At 44.7% G+C, this 19,271-nt stretch overlaps 1 protein-coding gene across 1 annotated transcript in view; it reads left to right on the forward strand.

Annotated features, from left to right (window-relative positions):
- PRMT8 (protein arginine methyltransferase 8) overlaps positions 1 to 19,271 on the forward strand; it is a 66,240-nt gene that overhangs the window by 42,914 nt on the left and 4,055 nt on the right. The window contains exons 7-8 of the mRNA XM_015540858.2: positions 6,105 to 6,220; positions 12,606 to 12,756. Of these exons, the coding sequence (XP_015396344.2) occupies positions 6,105 to 6,220; positions 12,606 to 12,756 (267 nt within the window). The remainder of the gene's footprint in view (positions 1 to 6,104; positions 6,221 to 12,605; positions 12,757 to 19,271) is intronic.

Here is a 19,271-nt window from a genome sequence, read left to right on the forward strand (position 1 = left end):
CACAGATCACATTTGATAATAATATAACATCAGAGCCAGATCCAGGAGAAGACAGTAATGGGACAGTTATTTGAAGCTCTATGGCCTCTGCCTTCAGCCAGTCTGGTGTCATTTCTAACATTTGATGAGCAATGAGAGGGAGGGTGGCCTAGGTTAGATGATCATGATTCAAAGACTGCCAACCCTGGGTTCAAATCCTACCTGGATGACTGGAAACAAATTCTCTAACCCCTTTGACCTCAGAGATTATATTGCCAATCCCATACACTAGCACCATGAGGATTAAGTGAGATGATGTATATCAAAGGATGTGACAGTTCTTTGTGGTATATGGCACCAGACTGGACCTAGGCTCTGAACATGTCACTAAGCCCCTTCTTGTTTGTAGCTCTGGCAAGTGAGACTGACTGCCAAGCTTGTTGGCCTCTGGTGGCTCAGAATGTAGGACAGGTGTGCTCTCACAGTAGATTGCAGAAACAACTCAACAGTGAACATTGATCAAATGCATGTAAAATAGGGCATATTTTGCCCTGGAGCTGCATTGTAATGCAGCTTTTGGAGTTCTTGCTGTGTAACTATACTGAATAGTGTTTTGAGGAGAAACTTCAGGTGCATTCTTCATTCTTATGTGTAAATATTTATTGAGTCCTGACCCAGAGCACAGCTCTTTAAGGAACTTTTTCATGGTTTAAAAGCAAACATACCTTGCCCTCTTCCTTCCCCTGGATTGTGTTTGGGAACCTGTGGCATATGCATGTTGTAATGAGCCAGCTGGAGCTAGAGAGGACCCTGGGCAGACCCTGGGAGGTGCAAGAGGGCAATTGCTGTCACTCAGATGCTAGTCCAGGACTGGAGATCATGTGATTTAATCTCACAGTGCTCACTTCAATTTTCATAGCTTCTGGGAATGGAAAAAAAAATTACATCAGCCTCCTTTTTTCCCATAAAATGTTTGCTCTGGAGTCTTCTATCCAACCTCTGCCCCTCCAAAAAACCTCAACCCCCCCCCCCAAATAAAAATCATACATACATTTAAAATTTAAAACACTGTGAAGTTTTCCATTTAAAAATTTTTTAATGATATGTTTTTGTTTTTAGTAAAGGAAGTGAGCCCGTTTAGAAATCTGTTTCAAATAAACAGAGATTTTGGTTACTCTGAGTTCTAAATCAAAAGTAAAGCATAAAGGTTGCTGGTTGCTAAGGGAACAATTGTAAGCAAATTTCAAGAACCAGCTAAAAAAGAAAAATCTTAAAGTGGGGCAGGAGAATGAGACCAGCCTAGACCCTTTCATAAAGTAAATTGTTACAAAACAGCTTCCTCCTTGCCCCTCCCTTTCCCTTCTCCCCTCTTCCCCTCCTTCCCTCCCCTATCCCCTATTCCCTCCCTTCTCCTTTCTTCTCTCCTTTCCTTTCTCAACCACATGCAACATAGAAACACAAGAATGAGTGAAACACAGAAGTTGCCTTCAATATGCTCATCAACTGCTAGAGAACACACAAAAAGAGAAGTGAATGATTGGCATGTACTAGACTCACAGTACATATTTTGTTGAGTGAATGAATGAACAAATAAAGGAATGAAAATAAATAGTAAAGGAATGTTCAAGGTATAGTGTTTAACCCCAAGAGAGGAGCAACCTTTATTTATTTATTTTTACATTTCTGCTATCGAGATTTATAGAATCTTAAAACTGGATGGAAATGTGGTCAGTGTTGTATTTGATTTCTTAGCCAATACATGAACCTCACCCAATACGTGAATCTACAACCTACTGAGAGTCAGAGACATGGGGACCAGCTTTCTGGCTCATGAGAAGATGAAAAGGAAGGCCTCCTATGGAGTCAGTGGTGCCTGCTACTGGAGGGTTGAAAGGCAGGACCACTTGGAGGACTCAGTTGCTTTCCATGGGGTTCTTTTCCAACTTCACCCCCAACATCCAGAGTTCTATCCTCTGGCTGTCTCTGATTTTATAGAAGGAGTTGATTCCATTCTTGAGAGACTGAAATGTATGAAAGTTTTCCCTTCTGTCTAGAAGAGAAACTGTAATTAGCACCTCGTGGCACTTGCTCTATTTTTTTTTTTTTTTATCTCTGAGCACATTCTGAGGCAGCCCCATTAGCTCTAGCAGAGAAACTCAAGTCGTGGGGCCAGGGTGGGAAAGGAGGATGTAGCTACAGCTCTCTCCAATGAAATGTAAAATGTGTTCTCTAGTGCTTCATATTTCTTTTTCTGCAAATTGCTTTTGAGATTTTCTCTTTATTTTGATACTCATCAGGTTGACTCTGATGTGTCTATGTGAGTTTTTCTTTGTATTTATCCCACTTGGGATTCTATAGCATTCTTGGATTGGTGGGCTGATGATTTCATTCATTTAGGAAAATTTTCAGTCATTATCTCTTCAAATATTTTTTTCTGCCTGATTTCTCTTTCTCTTCTTCGGGGAGTCCAATTACACATATATTAGATACTGTTTGATATTGCCCCATGGATCTTGGGTGTTATATACGTTTTTTTTTTCTTTTATTTTTCTCTTTGTATTTAAGTTTGGGTAATTTTTATTGACCTATTTTGAGGTTTATTCATTATTTCCTCTGATGTATGCATTCTGTTAGTAAGCACATTGAAAGAATTCTTCTTCTCTGATATGTGATTTTCATTTCTAACATTTCCATCAGCTCATTTTTAGTTTCTGTCTCACCAGTGAAATTCTCCATCTGTTCATGCATGTTTTTCCATTAGATTCTTTAACATACTTATTATAGGTACTTTAAAGTCTCCATTGGATAATTCCAATATCTGGGCTGTCTCTAAGTCTGGTTCTGTTGACTGTTATTTTCTTCTGATTATGGGTCATATTTTTTTCCTTTATCATTCACCTTGTAATTTTTTCTTAATGCTGGGCATTGTCAGTAAAGGCACAATAGAGACAGATGCACAGCATTTATGCCCAGAAAAGAGTATGCTTTTTCCTCTGTCAGGCTGTTAAAGTGGAAATTTGAGTCAATCTAGTCTGTAATGATGATAGGTCTGGGCTTTGTTGTTGCCTTAGTTGCATTCATTATACCACAGGGCAGTCCTTTTCAAGAGTTTGGTTTTTAATCCATTAACAAAAGTTCACAGGTCTTTCTGATGTTATTTTTTTCAATTTAACTAAGAAAATTATTAACAATATTTTTGGGTAGACAATAGCCCTCACTCCACATACACTCAGGCAATAGACAAGAAATTGCAGCAAAAAACAAACCTATTTGATTTGTTGTTGTCCCATCCCTGAGCCACATATATTAAAGGAGCTAGTGGGAAATGAACGGTTAGCAGAAAGAAGAGAAAACTAATCTAATGTCCTGGGTGAACTTTCTCCTGAATAATTGAAGACAGGGTAGTTTAGCTGGGGAGAAAAATAGGAATTAACCTCTGAAAAAGTAACTAAAACACTGGGCATTGCAAAGCAATGTAGACATTAAATATTTGGGAATTAAATTTAATTTAAAAAGCATTATCTGTGCACTTGTATTGTGCTAGATGCTGGCCTATAGGTGTTGAGAATATAGAAGTAGTCCCATTGTTGGGAGTGGTTAGGAAAGGTTTCACAAAAGCATAAGACATTAAGCTCATCATTTCACAACTGCATGGGCCTTTAAAGATCATCTAACACAAAGTTTTTCACACTCTGGTTGGAATTACCTATATAGATTTGTAAAATCCCAGCTTCCTCGATACCAAATCTGGAGATTCTGATTCAGTAGGTCTGGTTTGGGCCCAGGAATTTGTATTTTTAAAAAGTGTACCAGATGATTTTGGAGCACAGAAGCACTGAACCAAACTCCTCACTTTTACAAGCAAGCCTAGATAAAAGGATTGTTCTGTCCATGGTCACACAGCTGAGATGGTGGCAAAGCCCAGAGCTCAAGCCACATAATGATAACAACTATTATGTATCAGCAGCTTTCTATGTGCCAGACATTGTCTTACGCACTTTGCATATATTATCACATTTAAACCTCATAACAACCAAATACAATCATTGTAATTATATAATAATCTCTATTTTAAAGAAGAAACCAACTCTTTGAGAGGTAAATTTTCGCTGAGATTACATAGCAAATATATGGCAGAGCCTCAATTTGAACTCTGAAGCCTAGGCCTTTAACCATTATGCACAGAGACTTCTTGGATATTTGCCCAACAGTTGACCTACACCTCAGCTTAAGGCAGGGCTGAGAGAGGAAGGAGCAGGAACATGGCAGCAGGTTCCTTAAGGAAGGATTTTACATGAAGGCAGCGTGTTTAGTGTAAATGTTTTGTCTGGAGAGAAGACAGATAGCTATTTCCAGAATCTAGAAGGGGGTCTTCTCTGAAACATGTCCCATTGCCAACCAAACAATTTCCTTCTCCAAAAGTAAATTTCAACTGGGAATCTGGCACCAACCTTAGGTGATTTAATGGTATATGACTGACATCTTATCCTCAAGCCAGAATTCACAAGGGCTTGTCCTCTGGGAGATGATTATTTTCTCTGCCTCTTCTCCCTGAGGAAGTTCTTTGTGTGCCTTAGAAAAGAGTCAAAGAGGCACAGCTGACCGTCCCCACCTCCCTCTTCACACACCTCCTCTCTTAAACATACAGAAACATAGTTCCCTAAGGTAACATTTATTTGATGCACATTTTAAAAGGAAACTTAATCCCGTAAGATTTTGAGAAAAGCATCTTTACTTTGATGCATTTCTAGACTCATCTGAATAAACAGACAAATGAAATTCAGCTGCTCAGTAACTAAAATCTCTGCTTAGGCCACCCTCCGCAGTACAAGGAAAGGAAATTGCATTCCTGGTTGCTGTCACAACTGGGTCATTGCAGCTGAAGAGTCAGGAGAGAAGCTGGGGTGAGCCTTAGCTCCACCATCTCTCTGAGTGTGATCTTGGCCCAGATACGGTGTGTGAGCTAGATGCCAACTTCTCCCAGCCTGTTTCCTTGACTGTCAGATAGAAGCATCCCCTTGAGGTTGCTGGGTATATTAAATGAAGAGTCTAGGGGTGCCTGGGTGATTCAGTCAGTTAAGTGTCTGACTCTTGATTTTGCCTCAGGTCATGATCTCAGGGTTCATGAGATGGAGCCCCACTTCGGGCTCTGCACTGACAATGTGGAGCCTGCTTGGGATTTCTTTCTCTCTCCCCCTCTGCCCTCTTGCATTTTCTCTCTCAAAATAAGTAAATAAACATAAAAAAATGAAGAGTCTAGCCTGAGCTAGGTGGCCAATCAATGGTAGCAATGATTATCACCATTTAAGGATGATCTTAGGCCATTAGATGTGCATTCATTTACTCACCAACCCTGCACCCTACATCTTTCTCCCTCTCAAAGCACCTTATGAGCAGCTACAAGGGGCCAATGAGCACCACTGGGATGGTTGTGCACTACTTGGGGCTTATTTCTTATGGGATGGATTCCTAGTGAGTGCATCATGGCATATGAGAAAGGCAAAGACGTTCATGGACCCACTCTCCCCTTTCATTTTTCAGTTGGGAAAACTGAGGTTCAGAGAGGTTAGGGAATTAGCCCAAGGCCCTGGCCAGTAAGTGGTGGTGCTGGGATTCAAACTAGTCTATACCATTTTAGGAGTCCATGTTTCTTCCTGCTTTGTTAAAGGTTCGGTGGGTGAGGTCAGGAGAAGGGACAAAGATGGGTCTTCTAAGTATGCAGAACAGCTTGAACAAAGGCACCAAGATAGAAACGTCAATGGCAGATAAGACTTTGTAGGAGACTCTTTTGGCTCAGAGGGAGGGACAGGAAAGTAGACACAGAAAGAGTCAGGCAATTTGGATTCTGGTCTTGGCCTGTGGAAGACTAGCTTCCTGTGATATTCTAGCTGTGTGGCTGTAGAGAAGTTTCTCAGCCCCTCTGATCTTTAGTTTTCCTAACCATCAAGTGAGATCTGTACATACTGCCAAGCTCTCCACCCAGACAAGCAATTTTTCTATTCTGATGCAAGGAACATGAGCTGTCCTTTGCTCTCTTGGGCATGCTGTGCTCTAGTATTCAGGAGAGCTGGGAATACTTCTGGAGGTCCTGCTGCTGGCCCTCATGTCTCACTCTGTTTTCACAGGGTGGGAGAATGTCTATGGCTTTGATATGACCTGTATCCGGGATGTCGCCATGAAGGAGCCCCTGGTGGACATCGTGGATCCAAAGCAAGTGGTGACCAATGCCTGTTTAATAAAGGTCTGCAGACTCATTCTGCCTGGGCCCAAGCATGCTGGGAATCCAGCTGTGCCACCCTGGAAAGCTGTGGGCCTTAAGTAAAGGCAATACCAGCTCCTGCACACCCCCTGCCTGGTGAGGCAAGGCCACCTTGGCCGGAGCCTCTGGCATCCCAACGTTACTGCCTGTCACAAGAAGGTGCTCACACTGAGCAGAGCCAGAGAGAGAGCCACTGGACTCCACGGTGGCACAGCTGAGGGGAAGGAATCAGTTTATATCCCTTTGTGATGCAAGTGGAAGGGTGTGGGGGAGGGGGCATCAAAGGAGAGGCAGGAGGGTATGCTCAGGTTTGGGGAAGCTACTCCATTCACAGGTGGATGGCCCTCTTAGGAAAGAAATCCAATACCTCAATCTGCTGTATAATCTTCATTATACTCCCACTCCAAGTCTACATGTGACCCAGACAGACAGAGCTACTCAACCTCCTTCCTGAGTGGTCTTGTTTGTACAGGCTCTAACAGCTTTTCTTACAAGGCTTTCTTCAGTGCATATGATGAGCAGCTGGTCAGCATCCTCAGCACACCGATCCTTAGTGCATTCTTATGATTAAATATTCAAACGTATCAAACTTGACAGAGTAAAACCAAAAGCTCCCCTTGACCTCTCCTCCCTTTCAACCCCATGCACTTCTTGGAGGTAATATTGTTTACACATTGTATTGACATTTCCAGCCCCTTTTCTAAGTATTTGCATTTATATATGCTAATATATTATGTTGAACCATATAAATGACTGATATTTGTTTTTTAAAATATAGAAAGACATCACTTTCATATGGTTGAAGTTAACTTTTTAGTGTAAAAATCTGGGTTCGTTCTGTAAGTATTCATTGGCCCATGCAGCCCTCATCTTGCTAAAACATACTTGCCTGCTCTGGTCCTGTACATGTCACTTCCTGTCTGAGAGTACTCAGCTGGAGACCTGCAGAATTTTCAATGGATAAAGGGGAAGAGTATAGGGCCACTGGGGATGAGGAGAGGTTTCTGAAGTTCTGATGTAAACCACTGCTTTGCCAAGGGAGAACTGTCCTTTGTGCCTGGGCACAGTCTTCCTAAGAAGAACCATAACTCTTGGTCCATAGTGTCACTGTGGCATTTAGAAGGGACCTCTGAGGACAAATAAAACTAGATGAACCTCACACAGATGAGACTCATCAGATGTTGCCTCCCTCTTGTAACATCCTGCCTAGGAGGTATGGCTGGGAGCTAAGACTTGGGCCCTCTGTTGATGGTGTTCTCACTACTTCTTTTTTTTTTTTTTTTATTTTTTTTTATTTTTTAATATATGAAATTTACTGTCAAATTGGTTTCCATACAACACCCAGTGCTCATCCCAAAAGGTGCCCTCCTCAATACCCATTACCCACCCTGCCCTCCCTCCCACCCTGCCCTCCCTCCTACCCCCCATCAACCCTCAGTTTGTTCTCAGTTTTTAACAGTCTCTAATGCTTTGGCTCTCTCCCACTCTAACCTCTTTTTTTTTTTTTTTCCTTCCCCTCCCCCATGGGTTTCTGTTATGTTTCTCAGGATCCACATAAGAGTGAAACCATATGGTATCTGTCTTTCTCTGTATGGCTTATTTCACTTAGCATCACACTCTCCAGTTCCATCCATGTTGCTACAAAAGGCCATATTTGATTTTTTCTCATTGCCACGTAGTATTCCATTGTGTATATAAACCACAATTTCTTTATCCATTCATCAGTTGATGGACATTTAGGCTCTTTCCATAATTTGGCTATTGTTGAGAGTGCCGCTATAAACATTGGGGTACAGGTGCCCCTATGCATCAGTACTCCTGTATCCCTTGGATAAATTCCTAGCAGTGCTATTGCTGGGTCATAGGGTAGGTCTATTTTTAATTTTCTGAGGAACCTCCATACTGTTTTCCAGAGCGGCTGCACCAATTTGCATTCCCACCAACAGTGCAAGAGGGTTCCTGTTTCTCCACATCCTCTCCAGCATCTATAGTCTCCTGATTTGTTCATTTTGGCCACTCTGACTGGCGTGTTCTCACTACTTCTTAACTTGGTCCGTTCCAAGTCCAGGCAGGGTTGATTGCAAGCAAACGTGTTCTTGTAGTTATTTCCTACCAGCCCCTCTGTCCCTGAAGCCTCTCCCTCTCCCTGCCCCAATGAAGAAGCAGGAAAGTGCACCCCCAAATAAGCCCACCCATAGCACAAAACATTTTTGTAAGTACTGTAGAATAGATAGAAATCTACTGGTGCAACTGAATTTGCCCAAATGACATGTAGCAGCTATATGTAACCATTAGGCACCTGCATGTAATGGAATCAGCTTGAAGACATAATTCCTTTACTGTGCTTGGGCCCCACATTGCTTTCTGCCTTTGGTGGGGTGGAGTGGGTGTGGACACTGTGCTTCTGTAGGTCACAGGCACATGATGGACTGGCCTGCTTCACCCCCAGCCCCCTCCAAGTCCACTCTGCCTTCCCACCACCTTCTCCCCTCTCCTAGCAAGACTCTTTCACCTGGTTATACCTGAGTGCAGCCACAGACAAAGTAAACAAACCCAGTGAGGGCATTATACACACTCCTGTAAACTCCTTGTGGCTATGAGTGTGTGTCAAGCCTGTAGCTCTGTGCTGAAGTCCTGCCCCATCCCCATGCAGTAACCTTCCTTCTTCTCTTTTCTGAGAAGGATAAGAGTTGTCTGTGTTTTCTTCTGCAACCAAGAGAGCCCCTCTGTCAGCTTTCTTGCTAATGTGCTAAGCAACATTTTGTCAAGCCTGTTGGGAAAACACTTGCCCTTCTTCACACACTTAATTGCTGTTTTCATCGCTATTAACGTTTTAGAGTGTAACACTTTATTATAATTAAGACTCTGTTTTGACCAGACCTCCGCTCTGAGACATCCATTTGTAACATTATTTAGTGGTGGGGATAATGGCGGCCAGGGGCTCTTCTCAGTAGTTGGTACCTATGGAGCTTTCATGGGGGTTGCTGGAGGCCAAGTCCTCCTGGGGTGTCAGAGATACTGCTGCAGCAGGAAGACAGAAACCTTCCAGCATGGGGTTCTGGGATCTAGGAAGCCAGAGTAACCGGGTTTGGCTCTGTAGGCTTTGGTTCTGACAGGAGGGTGGGCCGGAGCCCAGAGGGGCCTCTGTGCCTCCAAAGCCCAGAGCAGCTGGCCACCTTTGCAGATGGCCCTGCCCCCATTCCAAAAGACCAACTGCCTCCATTGTCTCCATTTTAATGTATAGCTTCATTACTTCTGTCTTGAAGGCTTTTGTTCCTTCAGAAGCCCCTATTAAGATGCAAACGTCTGTAGGACCTAGTGAACACTGTCAGCTAACACAGGATAGCTGACAGTGGTTGATGCATATCTGAGAGCAGGACCCTGTGGAGGTGGAATTCCTGATCCACGGGTGTGGTGTGTGTGTGTGTGTGTGTGTGTGTGTGCCCCGAAAGTGGTGAAGAAGTGAGAGAGTTGACAAGAGAAAGGAGCCTGGTCCAAATGTGTCACAGAGCCTACTTCCCAGGTCTTCCCATAAAAAGTCATGGAAGGTTTTGGATTCAGGGAGCAGCAGAGTCTGAATGGATCTGAGAGATTAGTGGGTTGCTTTAGAGGAAAGGCCTGGGGTGGGGTTTGGGGGAGGTAGGCAGGAACATTGTCAAGCAGGGAGACCTGTAAGGAGAAGACTGAGAGGTGTCAGGTGCTAGGTTACATAGCATGGGTACACAGACCAATAATGGGCATCCCCTGCTCTGGCTCCAGTCTCATGGTGGGGGCCAGGCTGCTGAGATGAGCCAGAAGTATGGCGGAAGGCCAGGCTAGGCTGGAGGCAGGGGACCAAGAGAGAAAGATAACAAGAACCTTGGAAAGAGCCTGGAGCCTGGCTGTCTGGCCCTGGCTAAGAAAGAGATGGTAGTCCATGAGTGCAGGTACCATGAGCCTGGTGGACTGTGCTGATGCCAATAACAAAGATACAGTTAATCACGTTTTGCTCTGAGTTGTTGAGCTGGAAAGAACTGTGGATAATACGTGACCAGAGGGATAATGAATGTCATGACTAACAGGTGCTGGGTTTAAAAAGGAGCAATGACCCAAACTTAACAGGATGACATATGATGGATGACCCTACACTCGGTTCCCAGGACAAAAGGAAAAAGGAACATGAGCAGGATGCGGTGGGGGGAGGCGGCTTGGCCAGAGTGAAGTCTGAGCCAGCAGTGTGGTCTTTGAGATCAGAGGCTGCTAGAAGTATGTCCCAAACAAGAAGGGTGACAGAGTCAGAAATCATGACTCATGCAAAGTGAATAAAAAAGTAGACACAGTTTATGCTGGAGAAGAAAATGTTCAGGGGGCCCATGTGAGCTAGAATAGACATTTGACTTATTCCATGGGTGGAATTTACAGAGACTGGTGTGTACTCTCCTTACTCATTTAGAAGAGGGACCTGTGCATTGGAGGTGTCAGGAAATGGAATCAGCTGCCTGGCAGGTAGTGAATACATCATCCATGAAGGTGTCCAAGCAAGCATCAGAGGGCCACTTCCCAGGAATGCTACCAAAGAGGCTCTTGCATTGAATGAAGGGAGACTGGCTTTCTAATCCCATCAAATTCTACATGCTCAACCCAGGGCTTCCCATCCCATTAATTCTTGTTCCCCATCCTTGGTTCCAGAAGCACAGCAAAACTGATGAGGTGACATCACTGAGGAGCTCCCCATCCCCCTAAATTTGCATTCCACTCTCTTCCCAACTAATAGGTCAGAACTTCAGCTTCCCTCAGAGGATGTGATGGCTGCACACCCCAGACCACAATAGGACTCTTATCTGACCTTCTCCCTTGACTGAACCTCTTCCTTTGTCCACCCCCATGGAGGCAGGACTTCTCTTTGAGGGCCTTGGGATGCTTTGCATCTGCCTTTCCTTTATTTATCCTAGAAATATGTAGAGATAAAAACCATTTCTGCTACATCACTCTGTGTCTTCCCTGCTCTTGTTTCCCCACCTTCAGACCCCTCTTCTAATTATCCCCAACGTATTCTATCATCTGGGTCTCAGGAGAGCCCCTTGGAACCAGTCCAGGCACACAGATATCTGTCTGGTTCTTACAAAGTCTTCAGGACAGAGGTCCTTGCTACACACCCCCGACAATGGGAAGCTTCCTTAGACCTCTGAAAGCTGTCTGGATGCCTCTAGGGCCCTTGGAAGGTTGGCCCTGTCTCATCGGAGCCAGCAAATAGCAGGTCAGCATCCTTCACACAGAAAAGAACAGCATATTGCAAACTGTCTTTCATTATACTTGCTCCCCACGCAACATTGATTTTCAGCCACTTCCCAGCTGAAATTGTTAGAATTATTAGTTCTTTGTGCTCTCCATTTCCTGGACAGAACTGAAAAATTCTTACCTCTTATTGTTCCCTTTTCTTTCTTCCTTCTTCTCCCTCCCTCTCTCTCCTTCTCTCTTTCTTTCTTCCTTCCTTTCCTTCCTTCCTACCATCCTTCCTACATTCCTTCCTTCCTTCTTTCCTTCCTTCCTGCCTCCCTCCCTTCCTTCCTCCCTCCTTCCCCCTCCCTCTCTCCTTCTCTCTTTCCCTTTCTCTCTCTCTACCTCCCTCCCTCCCTTCCTTCTTGCCTTCCTTCCTTCCTCCCTCCCTCTCCCCTTCCTTCCTTCCTTCCTTCCTTCCTTCCTTCCTTCCTTCCTTCCTTCCAGGTTTCCTTTCAGGTAGATGGTCAGCAGGGCTCCCCTTAGTTTAGTCTGTGACAGTGGGTGGGCTCAGTTCGTCACTTCTAATACTTGGTGTCTCCTGTTGCTGGGAACTTGAATATCAAAAAATTGGGAAATGACTAATCTGGTTCACTGATATCACTGGGAGGGTTTGATAAAGTACAAATTGCTGTTTTGATCCCATAGGTTTGAGATGCTCTCCCGACCCCACCCATACAGAATATGCACCCAGGTGATGCTAATGCCCATCATCTGGGACCGCACTTTGAGAACAACTAGATGAGCAGAGCAGTGCTGAGGTGGACTGCTCTGAGGCTGTTCAGATTGGGTTCAGAAATGTTCTGTCTCATTAATCCTCTCCCTTTTCCACCCTCTGCTCCATAAGCCCCCATCCCCAGCAGATTTACCTTCCTAATTCTGTTGCCCTCACATTCTGATTCAAATGTGTTTGCACCATTGCCTGAGCATACCCCACCCTAAGAAAGGATGGATGAGGTCATTGGGAGGTGGTGGGTGGGCCTGGGGATCCATCCCAAGAGTAAATGGTAGCCCCAGAGCAGTGGTCTTCCACGGGAATGTAGCTGCTGACCAGGACCCAGACCTAGTGAAGATGCTAAGTGTCTGGCATTCTCTTTTCTCTGGGCCACAGGAAGTGGACATTTACACGGTGAAGACGGAAGAGCTGTCATTCACATCTGCCTTCTGCCTGCAGATACAGCGAAATGACTACATCCACGCCCTGGTCACCTATTTTAATATTGAATTTACCAAGTGCCACAAGAAAATGGGGTTTTCCACAGGTGAGCCTTTTGTTGGCACTCCAGACCCTCCCCACCCTCCATGCTGAGGCTTTGTGGAAGTGACCAGGGCTGGCCTGACCTGGGGAAAGGACCTGGGGCATAAGCCCTTGCTTAGCATCTCGTAAGCCTTCTCCAGCACTTCCCCACACTTTTGACTGACAAAAGGAGAAGGTAAATGAAAGTGTATATTGTATGATCAGAGCTGAGAGTATGTGTTCGGTGGAGAGAAGCAGGGGGGAAGCCCAATTTCAGGGGCACATTTGTTCATTGAACATTTTCTAGGCATATTCTCTGTGAGAGGTAAGGATACAGATTGTGATAAGATTTCCCCATCTTCACCACTGTGTCCTACTTCAGGATTCAATGAATCTCTCGGTAGGCTGCAGACTATGTCTCTCTGTCTCCTTCCGCCCCAATCCATCCTTCCTGACACTGTTTCCCAAAGACCACCTGAGCTCCCCTCCCAGCCCCCCTTCAGAGGTGCCTCATTGCCTGAAGCAGGTAAACCCACATGTCTTTGCCCTGTAAGTGGGGGTTCCACCATACCTAGCCCCCTACCAACTTCTCCCAACTCATTTCTCACTGCCCTTACTTTGCTTTGCCTTCCTCCCCTGTCTCATTGTTGCACCACACACAGGGTCCAGTCACACTGAGCACCTCACAGTCCCCTGAACTTAGAAAAGCTTCCTAAATCTCTAGGCTATTGCCTCTGCACATGCCAACCCTTTGTCCACCCAGGGGTTTCACGGGGACAAGAGGGTCTTTTGTCAGAGGCTCTTGTCATCTCCTTTCTCCCTGCAGTAGTCTGCTAGGGCTGCCATAACAAAGTATGACAGGCTAGTGGTTTAAACGACAGAAATTTACTTCTCACAGTTCTGGAAGATCAAGGTGCCAGCAAGTTTGCTTTCTCCTGAGGCTCTCTCCTTGGCTTGCAGGTGGCCTCCTTCTCTCTCTGTCCTCACAGGGCATGTACTCCTGGTGTCTCTCTGGTGTCCTGAGAGATTAGGACATTTATGTGTTTGTATGAGGAGACTCTAAAAGGACACAAGCCAGATTGGATTAGGGCCCACCCAAATACCTTATTGTAAAGGCTTCTTTAAAGGCTCTATCTCCAAATATAGCCATATTCTGAGGTGCAGGGGGATTAGGGCCTCAGCACATGAATTTCAGGGAACACAATTCAGCCCCAAACACCTCCCCTATGCCCACTCCTCACCTGGACAATCCCAGCACAGGCCTCATCTCTCAGCTCAGATATTACTTGATCCCTTCCTTCACTCCTGGTTAAGTTTAGGAGTTCTTCTTGGGGCTTCCTGACATCCTGTGCTTATGTTTGTCATGGAAATGTAAAAAAAAGGGTATAAAAAAGTCAAGAAGGGCAGCTGAGTGGCTCAGTCGGTTAAGCGTCCGACTTCGGCTCAGGTCATGATCTCACGGTCCTCCAGTCCAAGCCCCGCGTCGGGCTCTGTGCTAACAGCTCAGAGCCTGGATCCTGCTTTGGATTCTGTGTCTCCCTCTCTTTGTGACCCTCCACTGTTCATGCTCTGTCTCTCTCTGTCTCAAAAATAAATAAATGTTAAAAATTTTTTTTTTAAAAAAAGTCAAGGAAAAAGTCCTCTTCCCACTCCAGCCCAGTTCTGTGCCCCAGAGGCATATGTTAACCACTTTTTATTTTTTGCTTTTTATTTGAAATACTTCTCATATGAAGTTGCCAAAATAGTACATAGAGTCCTGTGAACGCTTTACCCAGCTCCCCCCAACTATGGTATCACATCCAAACTACACTTTTCTTAAAACACGGGTTGACTTATACCAAACACACGGCCCTCTGCTACCTTGTCTTTATTTAACAATAAACCTTAGAAGGCATACCTAAGCAAGCAACTCATGATCTCAGATCTCACGACCTTGCTCTCAGGGTCGTGAGTTTAAGTCCCATGTTGGGCACCATGCTGGGCTTGAAGCCTACTTAAAAAACAAAACAAACAAACAAAAAAACAATATACCTTGGAGACACTTTCACAGCCTCATTGACATAACTACTTTATTTTATTTTATTTTTATTTTTTGTTTTTGAAATAACTACACAGGATTTCAATGTCAGATGTAGCTTATTCAACATTTTTCACTCTGTTTGCAATTCTCAGTCTCCCCATGGGCTGGGATGACATCTCATGAATCTCTGCACTCTGGGCTTCTAGAGCAGTGTTTGGCTTGTAGTGGCTTCTAAACAGATCACTGTTAAATGAGTATATGAAGATCTGAGTCCTGCTCTTGGGAACATGTTCCTATTGGCCACGCATGTGAAGTCTTCTTGGGAAGCAGGAGCACGTCGTTAGGGGCAAGCCAGCATGCATGTGCCAAGGGTAGGTGAGCTCTACCAGAGTCCAAGGACATGATTCTTCACTTCCTGAAGCCTTGGTAACAATGATTGATCCTCTTTGACCTATTAACAGAGAGGGCAAGAGGTTTATCCAGCCCCTCCAAGAAAAAAAGGTTTTTTTCCAGAACTGGTGTCTCCTGACCACCAAGATCATGATCTTCTGGTCTCCAACATCTGGCCCAGTGCTGGTGCACCCTGTCCTGGGGAAAACCAGAGGCTCCCAACCTTGGTCATTTTTAGCTGTTCCCCTTCTTAGAGTGGCAGCAGGAGAGATTGTCTTCCTGGTAGGCAGGGATGGCTAGGAGGGAGAAGGGAGGTTTTACCTGGACCTTGAAGGGTGAGTAAGACTCAACCTCACAGTGGTGGGGTGTGGCAGTGGTGGGAGGGTGGAACAGGAGCCTGCTTGAGGACCATTGCTGTGATTGGAAGCCAGGGATGGAGCCACAGAAGCTGGCCCTGCCTCTACCATCTCCAGGATGATGTTTCCACCGGGGTCTGCCCTGCTACAGGTAATGAGAAAGGGTGGCAGGGATACTCTGGGAAATATTGTGTGTTTGTAAAGCCTAGGATCTAGCCCATAGCTTTCAGCTGGGGTTTCCCTTCCCTGAGTTTATTTCCATTCCTTGAGGTCAAGCAGACAGGCTGTCCCACCCCTGCCCAGAGGTGGTTCTCTGGCACTGTGATGGCGGGAACAACATTCCTGATGCCCCACAGGAAGGAGTCCTGGTTAACCTTAAGTTCAGAATCGAAGGACTCAGCACCTGGTTGCCTGAGGGATGATGAGGATTTGCCTTTTGTATTAAAGTCTCCAACCCACTGGGGCAGTTTCTTCCTGTTCTCTGGTCATACTCCCACTGTAGTTCGTCACAAGTCCCTGTGAGAAACAATGAGGACTATATTTCAGAGGCTCAAAGACCATGGGTCTAGATCAAGGTCTGAGCTCATTTGTCTTTTTGTTTTTTTTTAAGATTTTATTTTTTTTGAAGTAACCTCTACATCCAATGTGAGGCTTGAACTCTCAACCCCAAGATCAAGATTTTCACGCTCTACTGACTGAGCCAGCCAAGAACCCCTTGTCTGTCTTTTTACAGCTATAGTATTATATCACCTCCTTTTTGCACAGAACCCCAGAAACGTAGGTCTGAAAGGTCATCCAGAGGTTCTGCACTGCCTGTTTCCATGCCTTGGTGCAGAGGTTCTCATCGTGTAGTCCACGGCCAGCAGCATCAGCATGACCTGGGAACCTGTTAGAAATGCGAATTGTCAAGACTTGCCCCAGATCTTCTGAATCAGAAACTCTGGGGTGGGGTCCAGAAATCTGTGTCTTACCAAGCCCTCCAGGTGACTGTAATGCACAAATCAGTTTGAGAACCACTGCCTCTGTGCTAGGCTGCCTGAACAAGAAGATTGTAAATTTGGCCAATGTTGATGCTTTTCACATCAACTGGAAAGCTAACTCCATCTGCTTACTACCTTTTCTCATCAAGGCCTATGCCTTCTGGCTGACATAGGTCCTTCTCACAGCAGCATTCCCATATAGAGATCAGGATTGGGGGGATACTTTGTTTCACTGCTTCCTCAGCCACCTGGGGAATGTCCACATAGGATTTTGCTTCCAGCAGGTAGCAAACATCTTTACCAGGTAGTGTGGGTTTGTCAGTGGGCTTTTCTGATCCTCTATACTTTGACCATCTAGAAAAGAGTATTTGCTTTTTGTTTTCAAGGACCTCAGATGCTCAGAATTGAATTAATCCTAATTCTTGGTACATGACATCATTGAATCAGGCACAGTTCACTTTTGTTTATTTATAACGAACACTTGTGAACTCACCACTGCCTCAGTAATTAGGACATAAATAATTATTAACTAGCACACATTAGTAACTAGAAAAAAATGCATTATTGTTCTTAGAATGTAAATACATTAGTTGATATCAAGAAATAAACTGCTACTAATTAGAATATAAATATTAACCAGAGTACATTATTAATAAATATAATACTATTTATAATTAATAGGTAAATTAATTCACAGTCACATAATTAATCCTTGTGTGCTCACCACCTAACTAAATGGAGGCTCCACACCAGCCCATCACCCCCCATGTTGCCTCTAGATGAACATTATTCTGAATTCTGTGTTCTTTATCCCCTTGCTATTTTAAAAAAAGTTTTATCACATCTATGTGTATGTCTGTACACTGTATTGTTTGGGCTCAGCTATTTTTGAACTGCATGCAGCATGTAACCTGCCATATGTGCCCCCATCCCTTTGACTGACTGCCAGCTGAGCTTTCTGTCTCAGCCCAGCCACAGCTGGCTCTGGAGGGGCCAACTCATAAGCACATCACATATAGTGCTGCTTGAAAACAATCCCTGTTAATGGTTCTGGCATCTCCTCTCTGCAGCTCCAGGCAGAAGCTGTCGCAAATGGGCACAGGAACCTAGGGTTCCAGGCTGTGCCAGCCAGTGGGCATAGCTGCCCCTCCCCTTGGACACATCCTCAGTGGATGGGGGCAGGGACCCTTGGGGGTGCACGGAGGGACAGTGGCTTGAGTAGAATCAGACCTGGGGTAGAGTCTTAGTCTTTCCAGGAGTCAGCCAGGTACGGCAGCCAGACAAAGGAGATAGGTCTTGAGTAAGTTACTTTCTGGGCCTCAAGCTCATTATGGATGATGTAGTTGGACCTAGATGCCTAGCAGCCCCTTCCTGCTTTGCCATCTGGTGACAGTGAGTCATTGTCTCTGGTCAGAGAAGCTTCTTGGTGCATAGTCTTTCATTCTCTAAAAAGCTTCTGATCTCCCTGGGCAATATAAATTACAAATTTATAGCTAGAAAAAGTTTTAAATTTTAGACAAAGCTACCAGCCACTTAGCCACTATGAAGTGAAACAAGAAGCAGGATTCCACTCCCTTTCCAGAAGCACCAGGAAAAATCTTCTTATGAAAGCCCCTGCCATTTGTTCCCACAGCCCCCTGAGCTCTGCATCCCCATCCTTGGTCACAAGGATGACCTCGCTGCCTGAGAGTCTTCTCATTTAGGCTATAGGATGTGAGGGGGAGGCAAGGCGTATAGGTCGCTGTTTTCCAAATTTAGGACCATATCTGGGAACTGATAGGCATCCTGAATTGATGTCTGTTGAATGAAGGAATGCATGCATGAATAAATGCATATGTACTTGGAATGTTGGGGGCAGTACTGGTTATACTCACTGTAAAATATAGAACAAAAGCTGTCCATAACCCACAACCCAGAGAGACTGTGAAGGGGAGGGAGAAAATGGGAGGTTAGCATGTGGGGTCAGGATATTAAGAGGATAAATATATCTTCATAATAGGGAATGCTGAAAGTTACATGATCTAGAAGGTTATAGCTGGGGCAGGGTAGGGTGGGAAAGACTTATTTACTGATGAGAATTCTAGATATCATCCACAGCCTTGTTCTGGGTGCTCACCCTTGCACCTAGCACCTTTTTGGATGCTTCCCCAGGACATTCTAGACCACTAGAGTGATGTAGAACATCTTTGAAGGTCAGAGCCATAGATTATGGATAAATAAAATGATATGCCACCTCCCATAATGATTATAACCACATAATTCAATGGCTTAGCAATACCCTAACATGGGGTTAATGTGTTATGGTAGGGAGACCATATTTATCTTTCAATTAAAGACACTTCTGATAGTGAAAAGGAAAGCTATTAATAGTTATGCTAGGAAGACAAGTAAACTGGAGTTGTCTTGGGCACAGCAGGAGATTTGGTCATATACTTTCCCCCTTCTCATCCCATCTGATTCTCAAAGTACTTGGGGAGATAGATATCGTGCCCCACATTCTGCAGGTGTATAAAATGAGCCCCAGGGTCATATTGCAAACACAAGGCAACATGGAGGCATGAAACTGGGACTATTGTTGCCTAATTAAATGTTCTTTCCACTCTTGCCCACCAAAGAGATGTTATTAGATGCGAAAGAGTGGGTTTGTAAAGGGATTTCAGCCATGCTCTGTGCCTACAACACATGTGGGGGATTTTTAAGTCTTGGCAACTCTGCTCCCTTCACATCCCCCAGAATGACTGAACTCAAGTCTCTAGGAGTAGTGTTGAGAAATCTGAATTTTAATCAGTTTCTC

The sequence above is a fragment of the Panthera tigris genome, chromosome B4, assembly GCF_018350195.1.
Source record: "Panthera tigris isolate Pti1 chromosome B4, P.tigris_Pti1_mat1.1, whole genome shotgun sequence".
Taxonomy (NCBI): domain Eukaryota; kingdom Metazoa; phylum Chordata; class Mammalia; order Carnivora; family Felidae; genus Panthera; species Panthera tigris.